General features: G+C 43.4%; 1 protein-coding gene across 1 annotated transcript in view; it reads right to left on the reverse strand.

Moving 5' to 3' along the window:
• Nucleotides 1-24,880, reverse strand: part of RAB6B (RAB6B, member RAS oncogene family) — a 63,489-nt gene that overhangs the window by 15,675 nt on the left and 22,934 nt on the right. Inside the window, exon 2 of the mRNA XM_044434101.1 lies at nucleotides 7,785-7,843. Within this exon, the coding sequence (XP_044290036.1) occupies nucleotides 7,785-7,843 (59 nt within the window). The remainder of the gene's footprint in view (nucleotides 1-7,784; nucleotides 7,844-24,880) is intronic.

The following is a 24,880-nucleotide window of genomic DNA, read 5'->3' on the forward strand; positions in this document are numbered from 1 at the left end:
TTCTTGGGGACCCCAGCTTTGGTTTTAATAAATCCCCTCTTTCCCTGGAATTGCTCTCAGAGTGTTCAGAAGATGGAGGAAAGATTCTTGTGGGAATGCAGAAAGGGCTGCAGTTCCAGAGTGCAAGAAAAGGCCTTTGGGATCCTTTTATCGATTTGCTTTGTAGCTGTCTGAAGGGGGATTGAATGGGATTTAAGACAGAAAAAGCAGTGGAGCCAGAAGCCAATTAAGTTCAGTATCCTGCACCACACAACTCCCATCAGAAAAGCAAATACGCTTTTTGAGTTTGAAGGTCCCTGAAGCTCAGAGGTAGCCGTAGCTTGAAAACGAATGCAGATACTTCAGCAAAAGGACTGGGGAAGGCCACTGGGAGACAGATAAAGAATGACAATAAATCATGCTTTTCCTGCACTATTCAAATGGGAGGTGAGGGCAGAGAAAGAGGCAGAAGAGGAGGAGGAAAGGAAAATAAGCCAGATAATATTTGTTAGCCATCACTTTTACATACAACAGAGGCAAAATAAATCCTTGGAGGATAAGCAAAAATATACATCCAAAGGCAAATCACAGTCAGAGAACTGAATTAGAGTTAGGAGGTGGCAGGTATGGGCAGCAGGTTAGTCTCCAGATGTTTTGGCCTACTACTCCCATCATCCTGCACTTCTGTAGGCAAGAACACCTGGTGGACCACATGTTGCCTGCTGCTGGAATGTAGGATTGCCATGAGAACTTGTGGTGAGGGAAGGGGTAAGCATAACTAGGAGGCAGGTTATAACTCCATAACTAGGAGGAAACAAAGGCAACCCACGGGTTGCCGGGGGTCGCTGCCATTGCCCCTGATCTCCAAGTTATGGTCCAACTTATCCAGTGTTTGAAAGCCAGACAGGTGTTGGAAGCGTATTGCTGCTTTCAAGCAGGTGAATTGAGGCAAGGGCCATACTAAATGTTTGAAAGATCACTCATACTGCAGCTGCGTGACAGTTTACTTTCATGTAAGCATGGAGGGGCCCAATTTGGACTGGGGGCTCTGGGACTCCAGGAGGCTACCCTCTTCATCCATTTGCTTACAACCCCAAAATTCCACCCTAGGTTGAAAAAAGCCTTGAACGGTGAAATTTTGAGTACAAGATTGGTGCAAGTCTAAACCGTTCCCTTCCTAGATCACCATGGTCCAGATTGGAAGCCTGGCTACACAAAATTATACAAAGGAAAATAGAGCTACCATACATGATGTGATACATGCTCCACTATGCATGATTAGCTGGACACTCAGTTAGGCCTTTGGGGCTAAGGTGATTCATTCTGGGATAATGGTAGTTAAAGTACAAGATGACGACTTTACAGGGAACTTCTCTGCATGAGCATTTATTATGTGCTTATGCTGCCTCGTTTATGGAAGTTTGCAGATCCTTTTCATAACGCCCTCATCCTCCAGGGCTTCTCCATTGTTTTCCGGCCATTTTTGCAACTTTTTTAGAGCCCTGCAGTATGATCTCCTATCATACTAAGTAGCCCTAAAAAAGGCTGTGTATTTTTTGCAGTTGTGCTTACTGTAGTATCACTTGTGTTTGCTTTACAAAGGCAGAGAAATTAAATCCTTGGTTGAGGGTGGGGGGGGGTGCACATGGAAAGGATGTGGTCTTCCTCCTGCAACGAAGGCTGCAGAATAAATCCCTCATATGCCAGGGATAGACCAGAGATGCCCAGGGTTGTTGTGACTGTAACAATGAGGCAGAATTTTTAACACACACTTTTGGGATGAGATATTTCACTGACTACACTTGCCACCAAGGACCATTTCTACCAAAGGAGAAATGACATACTAGAAATGTTGTCCACTACATCTTACTGAAGACCCAAAATTTGGAAACAGGGGAGGGAAACATACACTTGGGAAAGGGAAATGAAGAATTCATGAGCAGCTGAAAAAAGCTGAATGGCTGTGTGATTAAATTTTAGACTGAGTGGGTTAGCAAGGATGAAGCTGAGGGATGAACAACATCCCTAGAACTATGCCCAGCTCCCCAAAGCTTATGTAATTAATGGCACTATGGAATCCTGAACTTTCATTTCCCACCAATCCCTGCTGTGACCTCTGCCTTCTCTCTAGCAGGGTTGCCTCCCACAGAGAAAGGAGAGAGTGAGGGTACTTCCAGACAGTTGGCTCCTGGAACTGCCAGTCAAGAGATACTGTGCAGCTATTCCATCTTTTCCTCTTTAATGACAACCACCTTAGGCGGAAGACGCTAGAGGGCAGCAGCAGGCTCTTGAATCTGCAGGCATTTGCCTCTGTGGGCAAGTCAAGTGAAATGAAGCATTGAAGTGAAACTCAGCTGCCAGTCCAATTGGCTTCTGTATGATCTGCCTGCATGTAGAGGGGAGGCCATATTGTCCTTTGCCTCAGGCACCAGCCAGCTTGGGCTGGCTGCAAACCTCTTTGTTTGCCTGCCCCATGAAAACACCCATTATCAGTAACAAATAACAGGGGAGTTTCAGCACTTCATGGGTGGGAGTCAGTGCTAAAATCCTCCCATGAAGATTAGGATGAAGGTTGCTAATAATGAAGTACCTTGTACCTTCATTACAAATTGCCTCCAATTTATATATTATTTATTTATTAGTTCACTTATACTTACCTTTCTTCCTCTTACAAGGACCCCAAATAGTGCATGGTTCTCCTCCTCTCTGCTTATCCTCACAACAACTCTGTGAGGTAGGTTAGGCTAAGAGTCAGTGATCAGCCCAAAGCAACACCGTGAGCTGCATGGACAAGCGGGGACTAGTCCCAGTCCCCGTCCTCTAGCCACTATAGCACACTAGCTGGCCTTGGCTACATAGGCATATTATGGACGTACAAAATTCTTTACACTTAGACTTAACAGACGGCAAACAGCATCTCGTCCAACTGTGTATCCTGAAGGAAGGCTTCATAGTGACGGGCGAGGGTTATAAGCCAAGAAGCTCCAAGCTAATCTATTTAACCTACTCACTGATAAAGGTCACAATATATGTGTGGACTCAAATAATGTACCAGATGCTGCCGATTAACAGCAGGGGATGGCTATTGTCATCCTGCCCTGTTTACGAACATCCTAGAGGCGACTGTCTGGCTGCTGTTGGTGGTACACACAAACTGCATTAGATGGACCAGCATGCCAATTCGTGTGTGAAATCCCTGCCAGATGAGATCAGCATCAAAATGAGTCTGAGCTGGAACTGTTTGAAGGCACCATTCAGGAGCTCTCTCTGTGTTAACCTTTCTTGAGGCACAGACATTTTCACACACACAGCACTCTTGTTTCAATCCGGTTGTAACACAAAATGGCAAAGCCATCTTGGCCAGGAAAAAAAAGGTGAAAACTGTTTTTCTTTCGCAGTAAGAATTAATGTAACACAGTTATACCACGTCTTTTACCTTCCTACAGAGGCTTACAAAATACGATAGCAATAAAGTATCTGATTTAAAATATGGTCAACACAAGTTGTATCAGACATTCAATGGAATACATTTGTTTAAGCCTCATGTATGAAATTTTCTCAAGTGGTCTCTTCAAGGAGGAAAAGAACAAATAGTTCCATTTTACAACACGGCAGGGAGACTGCTATTGTTGTCATGTATTTGGACAAGTCTTGTGTTCCATGGACTCCAGAAGGACTTGTCCAAAAGCAGGATGGGCATTAAAATGGCAAATGCAGTTCAAGGGTTCAGTGATGCAAAACGGGGCAATCATTTCTAACTTCACACATAAGCTATTGAGAGTCTGAGTTGGTAATAGCTGACCAAGACCACTAAATTCTAAGTAATCAGTTTTGGAATCTTCCCAAACGAGCTCCACGCATGCACAAAGTGTCCATATGTGTGAAGCACAGACCACAAAGAAGAACCTGGCTTTGTAGTGGACAGCTTGATGAAAATGTCAACCTGGTGTGCAGTTGCTATGAAAAAAGCAAATTCCATGTTAGCCATTATCAGAAAAGGAAACAAAAATCAAAATGTATCATTTGTTGCTATGTGCCATCAAGTTGTCTCTGACTTAAGACAACCCTATGAATGAATGCCTTCCAAAATACCCAATCCATGACATCCCTGCTTAGCTGTTCTAAATTCAAGGCTGTGGCTTCCTGTATGGTGCCCATCCATCTCTTATTTGGTCTTCCTTTTCTCCTTCAGTCAGTTTCATCATGTCGTTATAAAGCTCTATGATGGGACCATACTTGGAATTCTGTGTGTGTCTCTGGTAACCCGAAAAAGGATGTTAGTGCTTCCCTCATAGCAGATTCAATATAGCAACTTCTGCTAGGAAGGCAGAGAGAGAATTTTGATTTTGGATTCAAAATGATTGCATTTTGCCAAGGGTTTCCTACAGCCAAATAAGATTTAATCTACTGGTCTATTATGTCACCTAGGGCTAATATATGAAACTAGAATCATTTTATGTGTGAGACTATAAAACTAACAATTTGGTAAACTTCTGTGGTTGTGGTCTGATCTGCGGAGATTACAACTCGATGAAATTCATCCCATAGTACTACTTCTGCTCTTCTGATCATTTATTGCAAAAATGACTTGCTTGTCCTTTAGAGAAGCTCGATGGTTGCAGATTGGAAACTTGCAGAGTTTTATACAGTATACCAGCAAGTTCTTTCTTCCTCAAAATATAAAAGGATTCTCCTCTACTTCAACCAGGAGAAGCAGCTATTTTGTTTTTGGTGCACTTGAAGGGTGCAGTTGGAGTAATTAGACACACATCTAATCTGGTTATACTAAGTGACTCTCTGCTACCTGTGGTAAGGAGAGGGTTGTACTCCTTAAAGGAACTGTAACTGCTTCCTCACTTTCTTAAGTTTGGGGTTCCTTCTTTGACCTGGTGTGCTCTCATGTGTCAAACTACAGCTCCCATTATTCCCACCCACCAGCCCCAATTCTTGTAGGAGAGGATGGGGATTCTCCTCTGGAAGGCACCAGGTTGGAAAAGGCTCAGTTAGGATATCAAGATTGTGATGAAAAAAGAGGAGTCAGATAAACACAAATGAAAAACCTGTGCATGAATGTAAGTTACACCAGAACTTATTATCTCCTCCTGTATAATGGAAAACCAAGAAAGGAAAAAGGTTAGAACATGGGTCCTCAAACTAAGGCCAGCAGGCCAGATCTGACCCGCTATGCCCATTTAACAGGCCCACCCCACAGGTTTTGCACTTGCCAGGCGCACGCGTGGGCATGCAGCTTGCTCGCGAAGAGGTCGTTTTTGGACTAGCTCGGAGAAAATGTTCTCCTCATGAGCAAGCTGGTGCCTTGCTGACCAACAGCAGCTTTCACGCAGGGAGATTGTTTTGGACTCGATCTCCTCACAAGCAAGCCAGCGCCTCGCCCCATGTGCCCCCCTTCCTGCCTCGCCTCGTGTGCGCGCCTTGCCCCCTCACCAGCCCGCACCCCCCCCTCGCCGGCACTGCCTTGGCGGCCTGTGCCCACCGCTGGCACCTGTCCACTGGCCCCCTTCAGAAAAAGACTGAGGACCCCTGGGTTAGAAGGATGCTTTCTAGGCACAAGACACATAACCAAACAACTGAGCCTAGAGATAGTCTTACAATACATCAGATTGTATTTGAGGATAGATACACGTGTGTATGTGTATGCATGTACACTGCCCTGTACATGGAAAGCTTTCACAAGAGTTCTACTTGTTTTCCTGATATGCTAACTGTTTACGTGAGGGATTCTGCTTCTTTGTAGAAAGTAACACATAGTCTGAAGCTCTCCAGCCCCCAGAGACATTAATCATACCAAGTCAGAATTGTTCCTTTTGTCTTTCTTCTCTGCTGTGCTTTGGCATTTAATCTGGGCAGCCAGAATGGAATGTGAAATTACTGAAATAGACAGAGATACAGCTTTGGTTTTGTAGGGCCCAGGAAAGTCATCATGGCAATTAGGCCAGAGTTTAACGATAGAATCAATCTAGCTGTATGCTTCTGTGATTCATTTTAAATTGCTTGTCAAAAGGTGAAAGGGGAGTTTGTTTATCTCACTAAATTGAAACATTGATTGAGTCAGGTGGCTCTTTAAACCGAGCATGGCAGAGGAAATGATTGCTGAAAGCCAATAACCTTTTAGCTTGGCTGAAACATGTTCTGTTTCTAATCATAAACTGAATGCACTGTCACAAGAATGTCTCTCTTTCCATGTGGAGAAAAACATGCTCTCCAGCACAAGGATGAATAAGAATGACACACAGAGTTACTGGGGACATTAAGTCTACTTTGTCTGTCTTTTTTGGGCCAATCTTCTCCCTTCTGAGCATTGGTTGCAGGAGTTTTTCCCCAGACCACACAATAAAACTAATTCCCCCTCTTTCTGGTCCTCAGTGATTTAAATTCAAGCCCCAACAAAGAGACATATCTAAACCTCTACTAGTTTTATACTAGTTGAATTGACATGCCCACGACAACCTGCTGAGAATTGTGTCTTAGAGATAACTTTTTACCCCTTAACTACAAGCCCCAGGGTTCTCAGAGGAAAGGGAATGTGCATATACTAAAAGTCTGTAATATGTTGCATTTGATAACAGGTATGTAGGAGCATAAGGAATGCCATGCTGGATCAAACCAAGGTTCATCAAGTTCAGCATTCAGTTCATACAGTGACCAAACAGATGTCTCTTGGGATGCCACAAACAGAATGGAAGCACAAGAGCAACCTTCCACTCATGTCCCCCAGCAATTGCAGTACAACACAACTGGAGGACAACTGGCTGGGGCTTCAGTAGCCGGTTGCAGTTAGGCTACTGAACAGAACAGGCTTTGTACAAAACACAGCTTTCAGATTGCAAAGAACTCTTCTGCCAAGCAGACAGAACACATGTTAATTAAGAGCCGAGATGAAAGTAGAATTTATGGCCAACAGCAACGCTCAGTTCTGACTTCTACAGAGCAACACAGACACCTTCGCCATCCCCCAGGCTTGCACGTGGTAATGCAATAAGCCAGCCTAAGTCTCAGGGACCTTAGGGCAGAGATTAGCTGCTAGGTTCTTGTTTCCTCCTCCCATGAACAGACGCAATCTTCAAGATGGATGCTGATACCATCACATGGATAATGTTGCCCTTTGCTGTCTCACTGAGGGAAAATGGCCACTCCTCTGCACTAGCAAATGCAACGGCAAGCATGGTTTTTTAAAGACCACAAAATTATTTATCTCTGAACATATGCAGTGCCAGCCAGCCCTATTCAATTGTTCTGCCAGGGCTTACCGGGGGCTTAGCAGGACTCTCAATCCCTGCCATGCTGTTATGAAGCAAGGCGGGCACCCCCAAAGGAAAGGGGTTCTCCCTGCCCCCTACAGGTTCTTGCTAGTGCTAGAAAGGAAAGCTCAACCAAGTGATGGAACGGGGAGGCCAGATTAGCTCAGAATTAGCTGAGGGCTACCTCAATGTTTTGTGGAAATGAGCCGGGGTGACTCACCAAACTCTACATCCAGATGACCTCTGCAGCGAAACTAGAAAAGAAAGCACCACACAGGTGAGGCTAGAGCTGTACTGACAGAAGAGAAGGTGGCTGTGCTGAAAGTTTATGCTCATATTTAAACTCTGGCACTCCCCTGTTCATCTGGGTAACCAATATATACACAGATATTTGTGTTGGTGCCTGCGTGCATGTCCATGTCCATGTCTGTATGTGCATACTGCAATCTTGGTTGCATTGTCACTACCAAATACAATTGGAACACTAACCTTTTTCATATTAGCATACTTCACACTACAGAAGCCCTCAAGGACAACAAAACTCACCTGGTACGTGTTGTCGAAACTGTCATACATGAACCTTGTGATCAGGGATGTCTTCCCAACTAGAAAGGGAAACAACAACAACCAGAGATTATATGAAAATAGCAGCCCAGAACCACCACCAGCCCCTCTGCAAAATACACATGAGCAAGCAAAGGCAAATCTTAGATTCAGGCACTCCCTTCTCCCTCTCCCCTTCCTTCTACTCCCAATGCAATTTCCTAAAAGACTGGTAGCTTCCTGTAAAGCAGTTTGCTGTCACATGTAAGCATGCAGACATGTACTTGTGGTTTGCACAAGCCACAATTTGCTTGCAACCCAGGATCAAAAATTAGATGAAGTTGGTGTGCATGCCTGAATGTAATCATTGTTGCACTGGGATGCATGGAGAGATAGGCAGAGTTGGATGAATTCGGATTTGGACAGCATGGGTTCAAACTTTTGCTCTGTGCAGCTTTGAGCAAGTTACCAAATGCCTTCAGGGTGCTTGGGTGTTCTTATCTATGCAAGGAGGAAAAGACAACATGGCCCAGGCGAGAGAGTGATGGCCCATTCAGGTGTGACTTCCCTGCTTGGTTTAAGCAATTCATTTCCTCAGTCTTAAGGCTGGAAAGATAGATGTGAAAGTGTGCATAACTCTGCTCTTCCTCATGACTGGGACAAACAAATCTATGCAAACAAAGCATGCTTGGAGATATTAAATCTGCATTATTTACACAGCCCATAGAATTTGTTTTTAGCTAGCATCTGAGTTACTCCATGCAAGTTATATTTTTTTCTTTCAGCATACAGAAGTCTGATGATAACACACCCATCTCAGAGGAGAAATGAAAGGATAAAAAGAAGTTCAGAGAAATTTGTCCTGATCAGGAGTGTTGCCAGGAATTTTAAAGATTCAAGATCAACACCCACAGGATACAACCATGCATGAAATCTGCATGTGCTGATTTGTATCTGCATATGAAAAAAGAGAAATAATTACTAGATTTAAATTTCAGAAGAAAGCAAAGTCAATTAATTTCTCATCCAAACCACCTCAAATAAAATTAATTCTGAAAAATAATATATATCTGCAATAAATTTGCTCCAGGCTCATCCCAAATCATTAGTCCCTCCTAAATTATGATTAATTAGCACTCTCTCACTCCTCCTACCTTCAACATCTATCTCCTTTCTTCCTGCAATCAAGCTTAGCAGAAAAGCTTCTACTGACACCAACAGAAGATTCTGTGCCCACCCACCTCAACCTCAGCTTCCTTGCCAAGCTGCAGGAGTGGAGGAGGCTGGGGGGATGTTCCAGGATGTGGGGAAGGTTAACCTTTCTCTTTCCAGCTGCAGTCCCCCTTGAAAATTACCCCCAGCAAGGCAACTAAGCCAAGGAGGTTGCATTTCATTGGCACCAATGGACACTCAGGGCTCTGGGGAAAGGTTCTTAGAGATAGATTTGAAGCTAGAAGCCCACTAGCAACACCAATGGGCTGGTATTCAGTCATTGCTCCCTCCCAGTCTCAGCTTTGTAATGTCTAATGCCACCCAAACCTCCAACTTTGCTGTCAAGGCTAACATTACTTGCCACTGATATACCAAACATGCATGTATCAGGACCTCTGGAGCATTACCCCACAGCCATTACAGAACATATTGGCTTTTTGATCTTTTAGCAGAGAATGAACTGAAACTGTCAGTTTCAGGTGAGAAACCAAACAACCAGATCTCTCGAGAATAGATGCTTTGACATATGCAACCCCCCCCCCCCCATTGCACTCCCATTGTCTTAGTATTTCTACAGTAAACAAAGCCTTGGATACACCACAACAAATACAACAAAAGATTTCCAAATTATAATAAGTATACATTAAACAATTAAAACAAACTTCAGTTTAAGTCCATCACCCCTGAGGAAACTTTTTAAATGAAAAATTATTACAGTGCCAATCATCAAGAACATTAATTAAGTATGCTAATTCCATCTGGGTTGTGAATTCTGAAAAGATAGGATCTTTAGGTTTAACAAATATTCCGGGATTTAGGTAACACAGGAGGAGCGCCATGGTGAGAGCCCATGGTTACAGTTGTCTTGTTCATCCCTTTCCCAGTGAGAAACCCAGTTGAAGGAAAGAGGACATGCCGTATTTTGCCTCAGAGCTATGCTTGGTGATGTGGTTTAAGGCCAAGTAGTTTAGCACCTTAGCATTCCAGGACCAGCACTAAGGATGCACCTGATTTTTCAAAGTGAATACTATTCGGCTGCTGTTGCTGTAGTTTTAACAAGGATCTGGGGGGGGGGGAGAACTTTCTTAGGAGGTCAGTATTCAATTCAGAGAGGCTCTTGGGAAGGATGGGGAAGCACAGGGGCTACCGCATATGGTACCTGAAAGCTCCTATTGCCAGCCACTAAGTCTTTGGAGGGGCAGTTCAACATTTCAGAATGAAGGGAAAACTTTGCAAAAGCTTGGAAATCACCAAACGTTGGTTGTTGGGAGGCCAGGGGAAGGAGCTATGGCCATATGAGGAATTGCAGATCCCTGGATTAGATTTACACTAGTAAATAGGGCAGTGCCTAATGAGCTTTCTTTACTGGGAAAGTAGACACAGATCAAGAGTATGGTCCCCCAACACCCACCATTACCTGTGAGGAGTCTACCTTTTAATAGTAAGTAATGCAAACCACAGAAGGCTTAATTGCACGTGTTCCTTATTTAAACCCCAAAGGCCTGATCCTGCCAAGGCATCTCAAGGATATTGAGATAGATTCAAGGATGTTTAGGAAGAAGCAAAACCATCTGTGTCAAAGATAACATGCAGTTTATTGAATAACAGGATGAAATACAGATGCAGACTATAAACAAGTGAAAGAACATTTCCATGCTGTATGGGTTCCCTGAATAGAGGAGGAGATGCTCCATGGGCTTCCAAAGTTGTTTAGGTGAGCAAAGTTCTCCCTTTGCCAAGAACTAAAGACAAAGCCTTTTGCCACTGATTTTTGTAAACTTCCTCTCTTCCTTGCTTCAGAGGCTATTAGTACACAAAAGCTCTCCCCCATCCCACTTTTCTGGAGACAGAAGAAGGACAAACTTTCTTCAGTAGAACAGTTTGTTTCTCACAGCAAAAGCAGCTCTTATCTAAAACCTAAGAAATGCATATATCTATGCAAATATCTAAGCAAAAGCAGTTCTTATGTAAGAGATACACTTGGGGAAAGAAGGTTCAAGGGATTCATCTCTGGTGCTCTTCCTAAGAAGCTGAAGGTCATAAAGTTTTGGCATGACTCCAAAAAAATCTCCTTAGTTTTGGACATAAGAAAGTTAAATATCTTCATAAGTATGCATTAGATGTATAAGATGCATACTTCTGCATAAGCAGGTGCTCGCAAGGCTCCATTAATTCATAAAGTAATGTACCAGAGTAATCAGGGATGATGTCAAGGGTAGGAAAGATTGGGCCTTGCTCCTCAAAAGGGCCCACTGACAAGACTGCTCTGGACTTTGTCTTCCTCTTCACCATGGCAACCTGCTTGTTCACCTGCATCTCACTCTACACCAGTGATGATGGTGGTGGTGAGGAGCAGCAATAGATGCTACTGCCTACTTTCTCACTGGGTCTGTACCTGTTGAGGAAACTTATGAGGAGCAACAGCAGCAAATGACAATGCTGGTTTAAAGGTCCCATTTCAAGGGTCCCCTCCTTTAAACACACAATGAGAACTGGCATATTGAAGGTGTCTATCTCAAGATCCCTCAAAAACCCAGAGTCAGCACTGACACAGTTAATAAGGCAAGCTCAAGGCCACAGCCTGCCCGTATACTTGTACTGGTCCAGAGATGGAGGGGAAGAGATTCTGACAGGGGAAAGCATTAAGAATCTCCATTCAGTGCCATGCTCTGATCAAATTCAGAGTCCCCACAGTTGCTCTTTGGCGAACCTTAAATTGTCAGGAGATCCAATTACGAGTCCTCTGCATTTCAGTGGACTTTGCCTTAGGACTGGATTCAGATGTTTAAACTCACAGAAGCATGGGTGGGGCACTGTCTAGGTTTTGTGTCTCTGCTGTGCAATGAAATAAGAGCTCATAACACCTGTGTGGTGAGGCTAATAAGCTGTTTCAACACTTGCAATGCATACATTTCACCATGGATAAAATGGAAAAAGCCCTCTGCCCCACATAAACAAGTTACATTTAGGGCTCCATAGCATTGTGGAGCAGTTTGCCGTCGATTTTGTTTTATTTCTGTTTGTTTTTCAGAATGGGTCTCAAGGGATGATGTAGGGGGAGTGAAGAAGTCCCCCTGCATCTCCACAGTTGTTTTGTGTTAAAGGACGGGGGGGGGGGGGCACAGCGCACTCTCTGGTGGCCCGGAAAAGACAGGTTTCATCAGTTCACATGGGGAGTACAACTGCTGAATTCTTACATTTTCATCCAGGGCATCAGTGACTGGAAGAGCAGGAAAATCTTCATTCTTCTAAGGCCCCAAATACATTTAACCTGGAACGTTTTTGCCTGGTGCTGTTTATTGCTTATAGTTGGGGAGAATTCAACCCACGAGCTACGAGCTACATATGTCTTTCTTCCTTTAAAGTAAGTGGGTGGGACCTGATCTGGACTGGGACGCTAGCATGTGGAGGCACTGCTAGGGCTTTAAATGCTTGCCCAGCATCGCAGACACAGTCCATTTCCCACTTCTCTGCACCTGTAATTTTCATTGCCCAAAAATAACTTAGTCATCCAGATTTGGCCCCTTGCATTTATTTCAGTTAAAAATTAATTGCAGATGTGGATGACTGCTAGCAACAACTTCAACATGACATGTAGTTGCGTGTGAATTACCTCTGCAAAATCAAAGTTGACAGTGAGGTCTTCCTATTAATAGTCTGCACTGTTTGTTTTCATTCATTCTTCCATTAAAAAACATACATTCACACACCCATTTCCTTCTGTATAGTTTGCGTTTGCACAAGCTTTTTGTAATCTGTAGGCACACATGGATGTGAAGGGACCATGACTTTCCATGGGAAGAAACAATGCCTTGGCTCCTCATGCATTCTGATTAGAAGATGCCTATTGTGTTAAAAAAAGGCAAACAAAGGAACCAAAACAAACCATGGATAGTTATACAGCAGCTCCAGCCAGTTCACCAGAGGACATGGGACTGGTGCAGAATCTTAATTGGTTGCTAAGACGTACAAGGCATTTAAAAAAAGAAGAAAGAAAAAAAGGGGAAAAAACCCCAGCAACACGTTGCCCTTTCTTGGCAACCTTTGGTAGCCAGTTTTTTTTGAGGGGAGAGGGTAAATGTGCCCCAATATCAGACTGTCACTAATACACAGTCTATACTTTTTCAGGCAAAAGGTACATTTGGCAATTGACGAAATTCTTCTGGGCATCACTACTAAAGGGATCCCATGGGACACATGGCAAAGGACAATTAGGCTGTCTGAAAGGTTGAAAAGAAAGCAGAGGTGGGATTTGAGCATCAACAATCCAGCAATTTTCAACCCACATTTTTCAGCACCTATTTCACAGCAGTCCCAGATGTCAATAAAAATGTGTGTTAAGAAAAACTGGGAAGTGTAGGGCATCTTGGCAGGCACCAAGAAAGGTGTTCAGGGGTGCACTGGTGCCCACGGGTATACCATGCTGCATACCTTGGTCAAGCATGTATAGTGAGAATCACAGAAAACATCTGTGAGACTTCAGTCATTACATGGGAACTGGTCATTTGGTATGTTCATCTGTTTAGAATGGGGATGCACAAACTTTTGGAGCTAAAGGCCATATTGAGCAGTGCCAGGGGGCAACACATATTGTATGGGCATCCACATATTTAAGCACTCTCTCGTAGAAACATTTAAGTATGACCTTGGAAGATGAGAGAGGGCATATTTTGCTAGAACTAACAAAGAATCCTCTCCCTCATTTCTGCTATCTCAGCTGAAAGGATTCCTTTGCTAACATTAGAAAGTGAAGCTTGAAACAATGCTGTTGCTAGAAGCAGAGGATCTAGGGCAAAAATATCTAACCAGTGCTATCTGAACAACTAGATGTCTAGCTTGATTAGCATTTTATAGTCCACACAATTCATTCCTCCATCCTTGAGGTGATGGGACAAATAAGGGACAATGTAGAGGTGACATCTATTGTACTAATACAATTGTCAATCATGTTTTTTTTAAAGGTTAATAGTGGTTACATCCACCCCACCCAAACATGCAGCAAAACCACAAGAGATGGGGAGGGAGTTCTAAAGACAGTGCCGAAGAACTGACCTCCTGCTCCCAGAAGCTGCTATTTACATCAGGAATGAAGCTTTCATTGGTACCATTGGCCTCTTAGGCAAGCAGCAGTTTTGCAGGGAAAGGATGATTTACATGCCTTTTTTACTTATGCAAAAAGTAATGCAACTGCCTTTTTACTTATGCAATTGGTGTCACACCAAGTTTGACAGCAACTGCTGCCTGAAAGCAAGATGCATACCAGTGGTGAAGAACCATTTTTATCCAAGAGTCAGATTCCATTTCAGAGAAGCTCTTGGCATCAGCATTCCAGTCATGGACAACTGCTAAACTGGAGTACCAGCAGCAATGATAGCTCACTGCTCAAGCAGTGGACAAGAGTGTGGGTTTGATTCTAGGGCAGGGATGGTGGTCACATGGCCATCCCAATGTTGCTGGACTACAGGTCCCATAATCCCTCATCACTGGTTATGATGGTTAGGGAAGATGGGAGTTACAGTCCAATAATTTCCTAAGGGCCACATGTTCCCTATGGTTGTTCTATGGCAGGATCCATGTTGAGAAGTCCTCGTGTGACTGTCTAGGAGCATCATAAGCTCCCACTGCCTGTGCCACACTTCCAATCTGCAAGCTGGGCACCCTCACTTCCGCGCCACTCTCTGCCAAAGTGGCAGTAAGCAATGTATTTGCAAGCAATCTGTTTGAATCACCCTTCCGCTCAGTGACCATTCAAGGTGGTTAAAAAGTAAAAATGAAAAGAATAACATATGCAATTTACACCCCCCCCCCAAAAAAAACCCCTAACACATTTATACTATAAAAATACAGGTTCTTGATAAAAACCAAGAGGGAGTCTGATTAACTGATAGAACTATATCCAGTTCTGGAAGGTACCCTTTAAGAAGGATTCAAATAAAGAGGAACAAATTCAGTGAATGGCAACAAAATTGATTTGGGGACCAGAATTTAAGGAGGGAAGTCTTCAGGACAGAAGACCAAGGGGGGATGTGATAACAATTTTTCAATTATCTAAAGGGTTATCACACAGAAGAGGGCTACAACTTATTCCCTGTCACTCAAGACTGTAGGACACAAATAAGCTTAAAATATCTCAATGATTACAGGAATCAGAGAATGGAACCACCTGCTTAGGGAAGGGATGGGTCCTTCATCACTCAGGGCATTCAGACAAAGAATGGGTAGCCGTCTATCAGGGATGCTTGAAATTGGCTTCTTGAGCTAAGCAGAGGATTGGACTTGATGGTCTAAATGGTTCTTTCCAATTCTATGATTCAGTCAAAAGTTCAGCTGTAGAATGTCATTTTCATCAACTGTTTGAAGAACAATAAAGGAGTATAGTCTCACTTCATTGAGGAAGAAATTCTATAGTCAGGGTGCTGCTACACAAAAGACCCTGTCTCAATGGAGCTAGGTTTTAAAATTGAATTATCCTTAATACTTGTGCATCTTTAATCTGCTAATCGAGAATACAGCTTGATAATTCCAAAGTAAAGCTACAGCTGAAGAAACATTGGATCAAACTCTTCAAAAATACTTTTGCATCTCATTGAAGTCCTCTTCTCTTTCCTCCACATTATCTTATGTCCTTGTCAGATGTTGTTGTCTATACTAGGTTCTTTGCTGAGTGAACCAAAGCTTTGCAAACGTAAACTTACTGATGAAGTGACTCAGATGAGCAGAGCAGAGGAAGCTGCCCCAGGTGGTCTAGGGACTACTCTATGTAAGCAGGTAAGCTCCCAGAGAGTAAGAGCGAATAAACAGGATGAGCTGATAGGAGTTTGGAGGTGGCATTTGGTGAGGAAGCTCAAGGGAAAGGACTCTGTTGTTAACCTTCAGGGGAGACAACAGCCAGGAAAAAGCACTGGTTGCAAGAACATGACCAGAGAGGTAGAATCAAAAAGGCTGTAAGGAGTAGGGACCAAGATGATTCTCCAGTGGTGGTGTCCCACCATGTCTGGCAATGTTTGCTTTCTTGCCTGAGGTCAACTTAGCCTACAAGGGCAACAAGTACAAGCTAGTAGCCCTGTTGGCAGAAAAAGTAAGAACATGACAGCCATGAATATCCACCCCCAAGTTAATAAGAAATGATGAAGAGTTTTTGACAGAGTGGTGAAACTGCAACAGCCAAGTGTAGTACAGAAGCTAGAAGAGTATGAACAAGCCAAGGCAGAAGAAGAAAATCCTAAGGAAAGGGAAAATGAGGGAAACCTGAGGTAAAGGACACTCCATGGACAGGAGGAGAATAACTAGAAGACACTCTGCACCAGTGGAACTATGCAACTGCTTTCAGGTACTCCAGGATGAGACTGGAGGGCAGCCTGCAGTGGAAGAGCTACAAGTCATCCTGTGCAATACTGAGCACAGGCTGAAGGTCAACCAAGTGGTGGCAATGAAACCAAGGCTTGCAAGAAGAATGTTAGTTGTGGGAGACCCCATGCTGCATGGGATGGGAACACAGGTATGTTGTGAAGACACATGGATGCATCAGGTATGCTGTCTCCTTGGAGAACACACTATAAAAGTAAAGATTGCCAAGGCACATAAAGCCCATTGACCCATATCCCTTCCTTCTTATGCATGTGGGAACAATTGTCACTGCCCAGCAGAACTTTGAAGAAATCATATCACATTTTGAAGCTTTGTGGAGGAAAGTCAAGAACACTGGGGTCCAGATAGTCTTTGCTTCTGTCCTTCCAGTTCTTCAAAGAGGAATAGACAGGGAAAGAAAAATACTGCAGGTGAATGCCTGGCCATGAAGGTGGTGCCAACCTGAGAGATTTAGGTTTTGGGACCATGGGCTATACTTCCTGGAAGATGGGTTGGCAAGGAATGGGTTGCACTTTACAAGGAGAGAAGAGCTAACAAGTGGGGTACTGCAGGGTTCAGTGCTCTTCAACATGCTTTGGATAAGGAAGCACAGGGGATATTTATCAAATTTGCAGATGACACAAAATTCGGTGGGATACTAATACCCTGAAAGACAGAAACAAGTTTCAAAGTGATCTTGATAAGACTAGAATACTGGGATGAAAACAACAGAATGAATTTTAATAGGGAGAATGCCAAGTTCTGTCCCTAGGAAAAAGAAATCAAATGCATTGTTACAAGATGGCGGATACTTGGTTCAGCAACACTATAAGCCAGAAGGATCTTGGACGTTTTGTAAATCACAAACTGAATATGAGTCAACAATGTGATGTAGCTGCAAAAAAGGGCAAATGTAATTTAGCCTGCATTAGCAGAAGTAGTAGTAGTTTATTTTATTATTTATTATTTATTTTATTTAAAACATTTTTATGCCACCCCCATCGCAACAAAGCCTCGGGGCGGCTCACAACAAGAACAAAATATACAAATATAAATTATACAATAAAAATATTAAAACCCGGTGCAACTCGGCTTAAAAGATTTAAAATCCTATAAATAACCAATAAATTAACAATTTAAATATGTTTTAAATAAAAAGGTCTTAGCCTGGCGCCGAAAAACAAATAACGATGGCGCTAGGTGGACCTCTCTGGGGAGCGCATTCCATAGATGGGGCGCCGCCGCAGAGAAAGCCCTCCTCCGGGTACTCACCCTCCTAATATCATTCACAGACGGTTCCCGGAGAAGGGCCTCTGCTGCTGATCTCAAGGGGCGGGAGTTCCCCTCTACTCAGCACCGGTTGGGCCTCATCTGGAGCACTGTGTCCAGTTCTGGGCACCACAGTTTAAGAAAGATGCAGACAAGCTGGAACAGGTTCAGAGGAGAGCAACAAGGAAGATCTGGGGATGGGAAGCAAAGCCCTGTGAGGAGAGGCTGAAAGAACTGAGCAACAGCCAAATGAAGTACGTAAACTATTCCCAGGACCATGATGTACCTGCATACCAAAACTAAAGTTTAAAAACCAAAAATTATGACCAAACTACTTTTTCCAATCCAAACTAGTTCACTGTACACAAATAAGAGCTATAGTTCAACACATCTGGAGGGACCCCAATTATGGGACCCCAATTATTAGTAACAATCAAGTTACTAATCCTCATTTTTGCCACTTGTGCTGAGTGTAAGAATTTCTCCTTCTCAGACATGACTGTGTTTATTATGTGTATCTTTCATAGTATTTATGCATAATAGATACTTTTAAAATTAGGTATTATTTTACACCTTTGTGGATTCAGTTATTCCAATATGGTCACACTGGAGAAAAAAAGCAGCTTTCCTTTTCTTTCCACATTTATTCAGTCCAATTAATGCAACCCAGGCAAGTAACAACATAATGAATTTACAAGACTAAAGTTCACAGGTGTCACTGCAGCACTAACATGATTTACTGAAATGTAATTATTGGTGAGGAAGGGCAAGGAGGAAATTATCAGACTGGTTCCCTGAACTTAGTTTTGAATCCTTGCCCTTTAGAATTGTACAATCTATTGGACATCCAAAAGAGGCATGAAATACAGGAACATTGCAATGAAAAAAGTCTTGGCATGCTGTCTTTGTATCCTTGCCACGCAAAAGTCACAACAATACTGGTAACTGATAGCAAACGTTTTACAGCCACTTATCACTGAGCTAAGAACACAGAAACACAATATAAATGGGCATATCCAGGGCATCTGAACAATGACTGGACGTATTTAAATGACCCATGAAATAGGCCTTTGGAAGACAAGGCAATATGTGTGCGAATGACAGCAGCCATTGCCAGCAAGCTAGATTTGGTGCAGATGTTAAACTGGTAGGGTTCAGGTAACATAACCCACACTCATGGGTTGAGTATGAGTTGTCACTGAATTGTGGGTTGTATCTGAAACATGGATTGTGTTGTCTGAGCACAGCCAAGGTAAGAACCATGGTGAACAACCCCACAACTGACAACAAACCATGGGTTCTCTCCGTGGACTGTACGTGGTGAACAAGTCATGGTGTATTAGCACAGCTGGGTTCATATAATATGAAAAAATTCACACACTACCCTTACACAACCCTTGAGTGTGGGTCATCTTGTCTGAACTCAGTCACTGTCATATTCCCCCTTGCTTTGTGAGTGGTCAGAAATTCCTCAGGCAAAGTGCTTACCAGATTTGGTTTCCACTGGAAGGAGGTCACTGAAGGTTTACAGGAAGTCCCCTACATGCACGCCTTCAAGTTGTGAACATTCAAAAATGCAAATGCACTTTTGAGTTCTTTACTGTAATAATTGAGAGAGGTGAGTCCAGCAAAGTGTAACACAGGTTGCACCAACCTAATGGTAATGCCATAAGAGGAGGAACCCACCAGACAAACAACACAGGTGCACTTCCTCACTGCCACGTACCCAGAAGTATAACCTCTGGAAGTCCTCCAGTGACATCAAGAGAAGTCCTCCAGTGTCGTTATAAACCCATTACAGTAGAGTACTATATAGCTGATTGTGATAGTTGGTTACATAGACTAACTCTGGACTTACGAACATGCTCTCAGAATGAAACTCATTTGTATGTAGGGGACTTCCTGTACTGTCATTTTTAAATACTGTGTTTATTGCAAATACACAGGCACACAGCTTTAAACATTGCGACTGACAGCCTCAGTCCATGACTTTCACATCACAACTTCTCTGACGAAAGCTAGCACCCCAAGATGCTTACACAGCCCAAACCCATCTTTTAAATTCATCTTTTGTTCTTTTCACAGAAGCACAGACTGTATAATCCTCAAGAGGAGTAAGAAGCAGCACAGTGGTCGTCATGGAAGAAACTCACAAGCCATTCTCAGGCTCACTCCCAGCTCCCAGAATAGCTCCAAGCTTTTACCAATCATTGTGAAGGCCAGCTAGTGAGATCAGTGAGTCAACCTCCCTAACAAAAGGAAGACAGTTGTCAATGTTGTGAGCTATCCTGAGATGCAGAGTGATTGGATGGCCTAGAAATATCCCAAATAAATAGGTAAAGTTAATACTCCTAGTTCTCATCAATTCTCCAGTCAATATCCCAGTCTTGCAACAACACAGTTGTGCTTTCTCAGCTCTCACAGGTGGTGAGAAATGTCAAAGGCAGCACTACTGAAAAGGGAGAGATGACCTTTGCCAGAGGTCTGAACTAACTGTAAGCAGAGGACTTCTGAAATCAGATTGAGGCACATGTAGTCCTGGAGCTGCAGGTTGCCCAACCCTACCCAAGGTCATAGAAAGGGAGGGAGAATTGGCATGGGAGAGGATAGATAAGGAAAGATTACCCGTCCTCCAAAATACTTCTGTAAGGGACGGTCTAGAAAAGTTTTAAATAAATAAATATTGTTTAGACCTAGGAAAAAAAATTCTCTGTTTTAGAGTTGTGATGATCCTCTTTGAATCCAGCTCTCTTCTGTTTGTTGGACTTCTTTCCATGCTCAGTCCTAGCTTAGGAAGCAAGCTAAGCTGATAGGAATTCTGCAAACACTTGTGGAACTCCTGTTGCACAACTGAAAAGGGGACGTGATTAGAGCAGGGAGACAGGGACAAGATGGGTTCTGCTGCACAGGACCCTGGGATATCAGGTGGAGGGACATGGGTAGGGAGGGGAAGAACAACCCATGATAAGCCTGGCTGTTTATCAGAAGCACCACTGGTTATTCCATGAACAGACTGTGTAGCTTATTTGTAGGGTGGGTTGTGTCATGCAAACCTGCCTAGAGAAAGAGCACTTTGGCACTTGAGCATTTCCCTAATAGTAGAGTTTCTCTACTATTTCTCAGACAAAACCAGACATCCAGTCCAGAGAGTTTACCTCCAGAAAGCTCAGAGGGATGGATAGTTTTGTGTTATCTGTTATCAGAGAGGTTAAGAGGGGTTAACAGTAAGGGCCACTATAGAAAGACATGAAATGAAAGACTTAGCAGAAATTGTTAAAAATGGAGTGAAAAAATTGGGGTGTTTATGGATACCCCCCACCCAATCTCCTTATACCAGTGTCTGCTTGAAAGATACTTCTGTGCTTTCTCTTGACACTCTGAAAGATTACCTGTGCGATGTCAAGTTACTCCTCACAGCATTTTAAATATCTTACATCATAAATAATGGGTGACATTGCCTTCATAAATTTCAGTGGTGGAGAGAAAGAAGGAAAAACACCCTGCTAAGCAATTTAATCTAATAGTGAGCATTATCATTTAAAATTCATCAACAAAGATACTTGCAATTTTCTACAGTATTCTATATAGTTGACATTTCAAAGAACCATGGATGTTAAAAATTAACATGGCCATTCAATTTCAAATGGCGATTCATTCAAAATTTCATCTTGGTTTCATTAAAGTGAAGCACCCATAGGTTAGGTGCTTGGCATTCAACAGTGCTTACCTGCAGGCTCACAAAGCTATTCTGGATCAATCTATAAGACGTCTACATTCTTCCTTTTAGATTTTAGAGAGTAACCACCCTTGGAACATACTTGGGAGAGGTGCGGTCTAATGCTCTTGCTACTTGGATTCTTAGCCATGATTCTTACTTTACAGAAAGCAGTCCACTATTTGAAGATGCTATCTGTTTGAAGGCTGTCCAGATCAAAGCTAAAGAGCTATATGAAGGGGAGAACTGCATGGCTTTGAGGATACCATCAATGGGTAGCCCCTGGACTGCAGAATGTGCAGGCACACAGGCTGCCTCATCACAGTCTTCCCCACTATTCTGAGATATATGTCCATGTCTAATTACAATTATAATTATTATAATTGTTTGTAAGCCGCCCCGAGGCTTCGGCAAATGGGGCGGCATAAAAATGTTTTAATAAATAAATAAACAAATAATTAAATACAGTAATTAATTCTGAGTGTGCATATATATAAATTGACACTTGCAGATTTTATGCAAATTAGCATCCCCTGTTTCTGGCAATGCATTTCTTTTTCTTTTTTTTCATGATGTGATTTTTTAAAATGATGTAATGATTCAGAAATGCTAATTTCTGAACATGTGAAGATTGTGGCTATTTGGTGCTTGGTCTGGGGGTAGACCATGAAGTCCCTCAGTAAATTTAAAATATAGAAGGGTTTAGAAGACAAGGGGTGTTAATTCCAGATAAGTCTGAGTTTGGGCACCTTTAACTTAAGCATCTGTGCCCAAATTAAATTGACAGTCCCAAAAGAGTGACTACCAACCAATGTTTAGAATAGAGCCAAGGCTCCTGATTAACTGGGGGCAGGACAGCAAATAAGCAGTTGAACAACCCGCTTAAAGGTTAAAAGACCAATGATTTTGGAAGAGGAGAAAACCAGGCTATATAGCAGCAAATCAAGATGCCAGTCCTGTGGCTCAAGAAACAAATTGTTCCTGCTAATAATACTTTCAACCCTAGCAGCCAGGTGAATCTGCAAAGCAGGTTTATCTTGCCAAACATGTTGGCTAGTTAAACAGGTTTCTTATCAGCTAACCTAGTGGGAGGATGGGTCACTATGAAACCATTGTGAAAGATTTAAATGACCATTTGTGTGAAGACAGTGAGTTATTTACCTAAAATTGCTCTGTTGATCATAGTAAAATGGCTAATGAGGCGTTTCATAAGTCAAGATAGTCAACAAGCATATGTTTCCTAAATAAATGTTAAGTGGATCAACTTAATTTTCATCACTTTCATCAAGAAATCTTCTGGGGTTGGTAATCTGGAATTCTGAGAGTGTTGTGGATGCTTGCACTAAATGGCTGCCATTGGAAAAACTTGTCCATACATAAAATGGTTGCCATGGGCCTCATGGCTAGTCAGAACACACTCATTTCCCAGAAGACAATCTGGTGAGATTAAAAGAAAGGTAACTTGCCCAAGAACCTGTAAACCAGAGGTGGGAACTGAGCTCCAGAACACAAAGCCACTCTTCTGAATGCAAATCAAGATGGCACTGGAGGGCACTACTTCACAGCATTCCAGCTTCCCAGTTGTGTGTGTGTGTGTTCTAAAGGAACAAAACAAAAATGAAGAGAAGCAGGGCACCTGGCAGGTGTCAAGTGTCCATGGGCATCTTGTCAGAGACTCTGCACCCTTCACTGCTGTAGAACTGGAGGAAGGTGACCTTGTACAGGGCATTTCCTCAGAGGAAAGTCAACTTCCTAAAAGCCCTTCCCAACTTGATACCCATAGATATTTATTTATTATTTTATTTATTTATAACATTGTTATGCCGCACCCATCGCAAAAAGCCTTGGGGCAGCTTACAAGGAAGATAAATAAACATAGAATAGACTAACATTAAAAATTCAGAGTATCTCGGCCATAATTTAAAACCAATAAATAAAAACAACAAATTAACAATTAAAATGTCATTTAAATAAAAAGGTCTTGGCCTGGCGCCGAAAAACAATAATGACGGTGCCAGGCGGACCTCTCTGGGGAGTGCATTCCACAGGTGGGGCGCCACCGAAGAGAAGGCCCTCCTCTGGGTACTCACTCTCCTAATATCCTTCACAGAGGGCTCTCAGAGAAGGGCCTCGTCCGGGGATGGGAGGGCATATATGGACTCAAGCGCTCCTTTAGATAACCAGGTCCCAAGCTGTTGAGGACTTTACATGTGATAACCAACACCTTGAATTGGGCCCAGACTTCAATGGGGAGCCAGTGAAGGTGACGGAGAACTGGGGTTATATGAGAACAATGCCCAGTCCCCATCAGCAACCTGGCAGCTCTATTTTGCACCAATTGAAGTATCTGGACTATCTTCAAGGGCAGCCCCATGTAGAGCGCGTTACAGAAATCTAATCGGGAAGTTACCAATGCATGTGTCACAGTTGCCAGGTAGTCGTTCTCCAGGTAGGGACGCAGCTGATGGATCGGACGCAGCTGATGGATCAGCCGAAGCTGAAGGAAGGCGCTCCTCGTCACCGCTGTTACTTGAGCTTCTAATGACAGCTCTGGGTTGAGGAGCACTCCCAAGCTGCGAACCCTGTCCCTAAGAGGGAGTGCAACCCCGTTCAGGACAAGGTCCAGGTCCCCCATCCTGAAGCCCGACCCACCTACCAACAGGACCTCCGTCTTGTCTGGACTGAGCCTTAGTTTATTGGCCCTCATCCAGCCCATTACCTCGGCCAGGCACCGGTTCAGTACAGCCACCGCCTCACCTGGATTAGTTGAGAACGAGAGGTAGAGCTGGGTATCATCAGCGTATTGATGATTCCGCAGCCCACACCTCCTAATGACCTCTCCCAGCAGTTTCATGTAGATGTTGAATAGCAAGAGGGACAAAATGGACCCCTGTGGAACTCCATGGCATAGCTGCCATGGCACAGAGCCATAGTCCCCCAGCACCACCTTCTGGAATCGGCCATTGAGATAGGAGTGGAACCACTGCAAAGCAGTGCCTCCAACTCCAATCCCGCTAGCTTATCCAGAAGGATACCATGGTTGATGGTATCGAAAGCCACTGAGAGGTCCAGGAGAACCAACAGGGACGCACTCCCCATGTCTCTCTCCCTGCACAGGTCATCATACAGGGCAACCAAGGCAGATTCAGTACCATACCCGGGTCTGAAGCCGGACTGAAATGGGTCCAGATAATCAGTTTCATCCAAGAGTACTTGGAGTTGTCCCGCCACCACCCGCTCTAACACCTTGCCCAAGAACAGGATGTTGGCCACCGGTCTATAATTGGTGGCCATCTCTGGATCCAGGGATGCCTTCTTTAGGACTGGCCAGACTACCGCCTCCTTTAAAGGGGCAGGTACCCAGCTGTCCCTTAGAGAGGCGTTGACAACCTCCAGGATCTAGGTCCCAATCCCATCCTTGGCTTTCTTAACATCCTGGGAGTCTTCAACACCAAATCCGAGACGATCTCCATTAGCTCAGGCAGGGAGTCCATTGGGCAGAAAGGTGAACGGTACACCAACAGAATCCCCAATCTGTCTCGGTCGCCCAACACCA

Source organism: Varanus komodoensis, unplaced genomic scaffold (genome assembly GCF_004798865.1).
Source record: "Varanus komodoensis strain SLA01 unplaced genomic scaffold, ASM479886v1 scaffold1, whole genome shotgun sequence".
In the NCBI taxonomy this organism is placed as follows: Eukaryota; Metazoa; Chordata; class Lepidosauria; order Squamata; family Varanidae; genus Varanus; species Varanus komodoensis.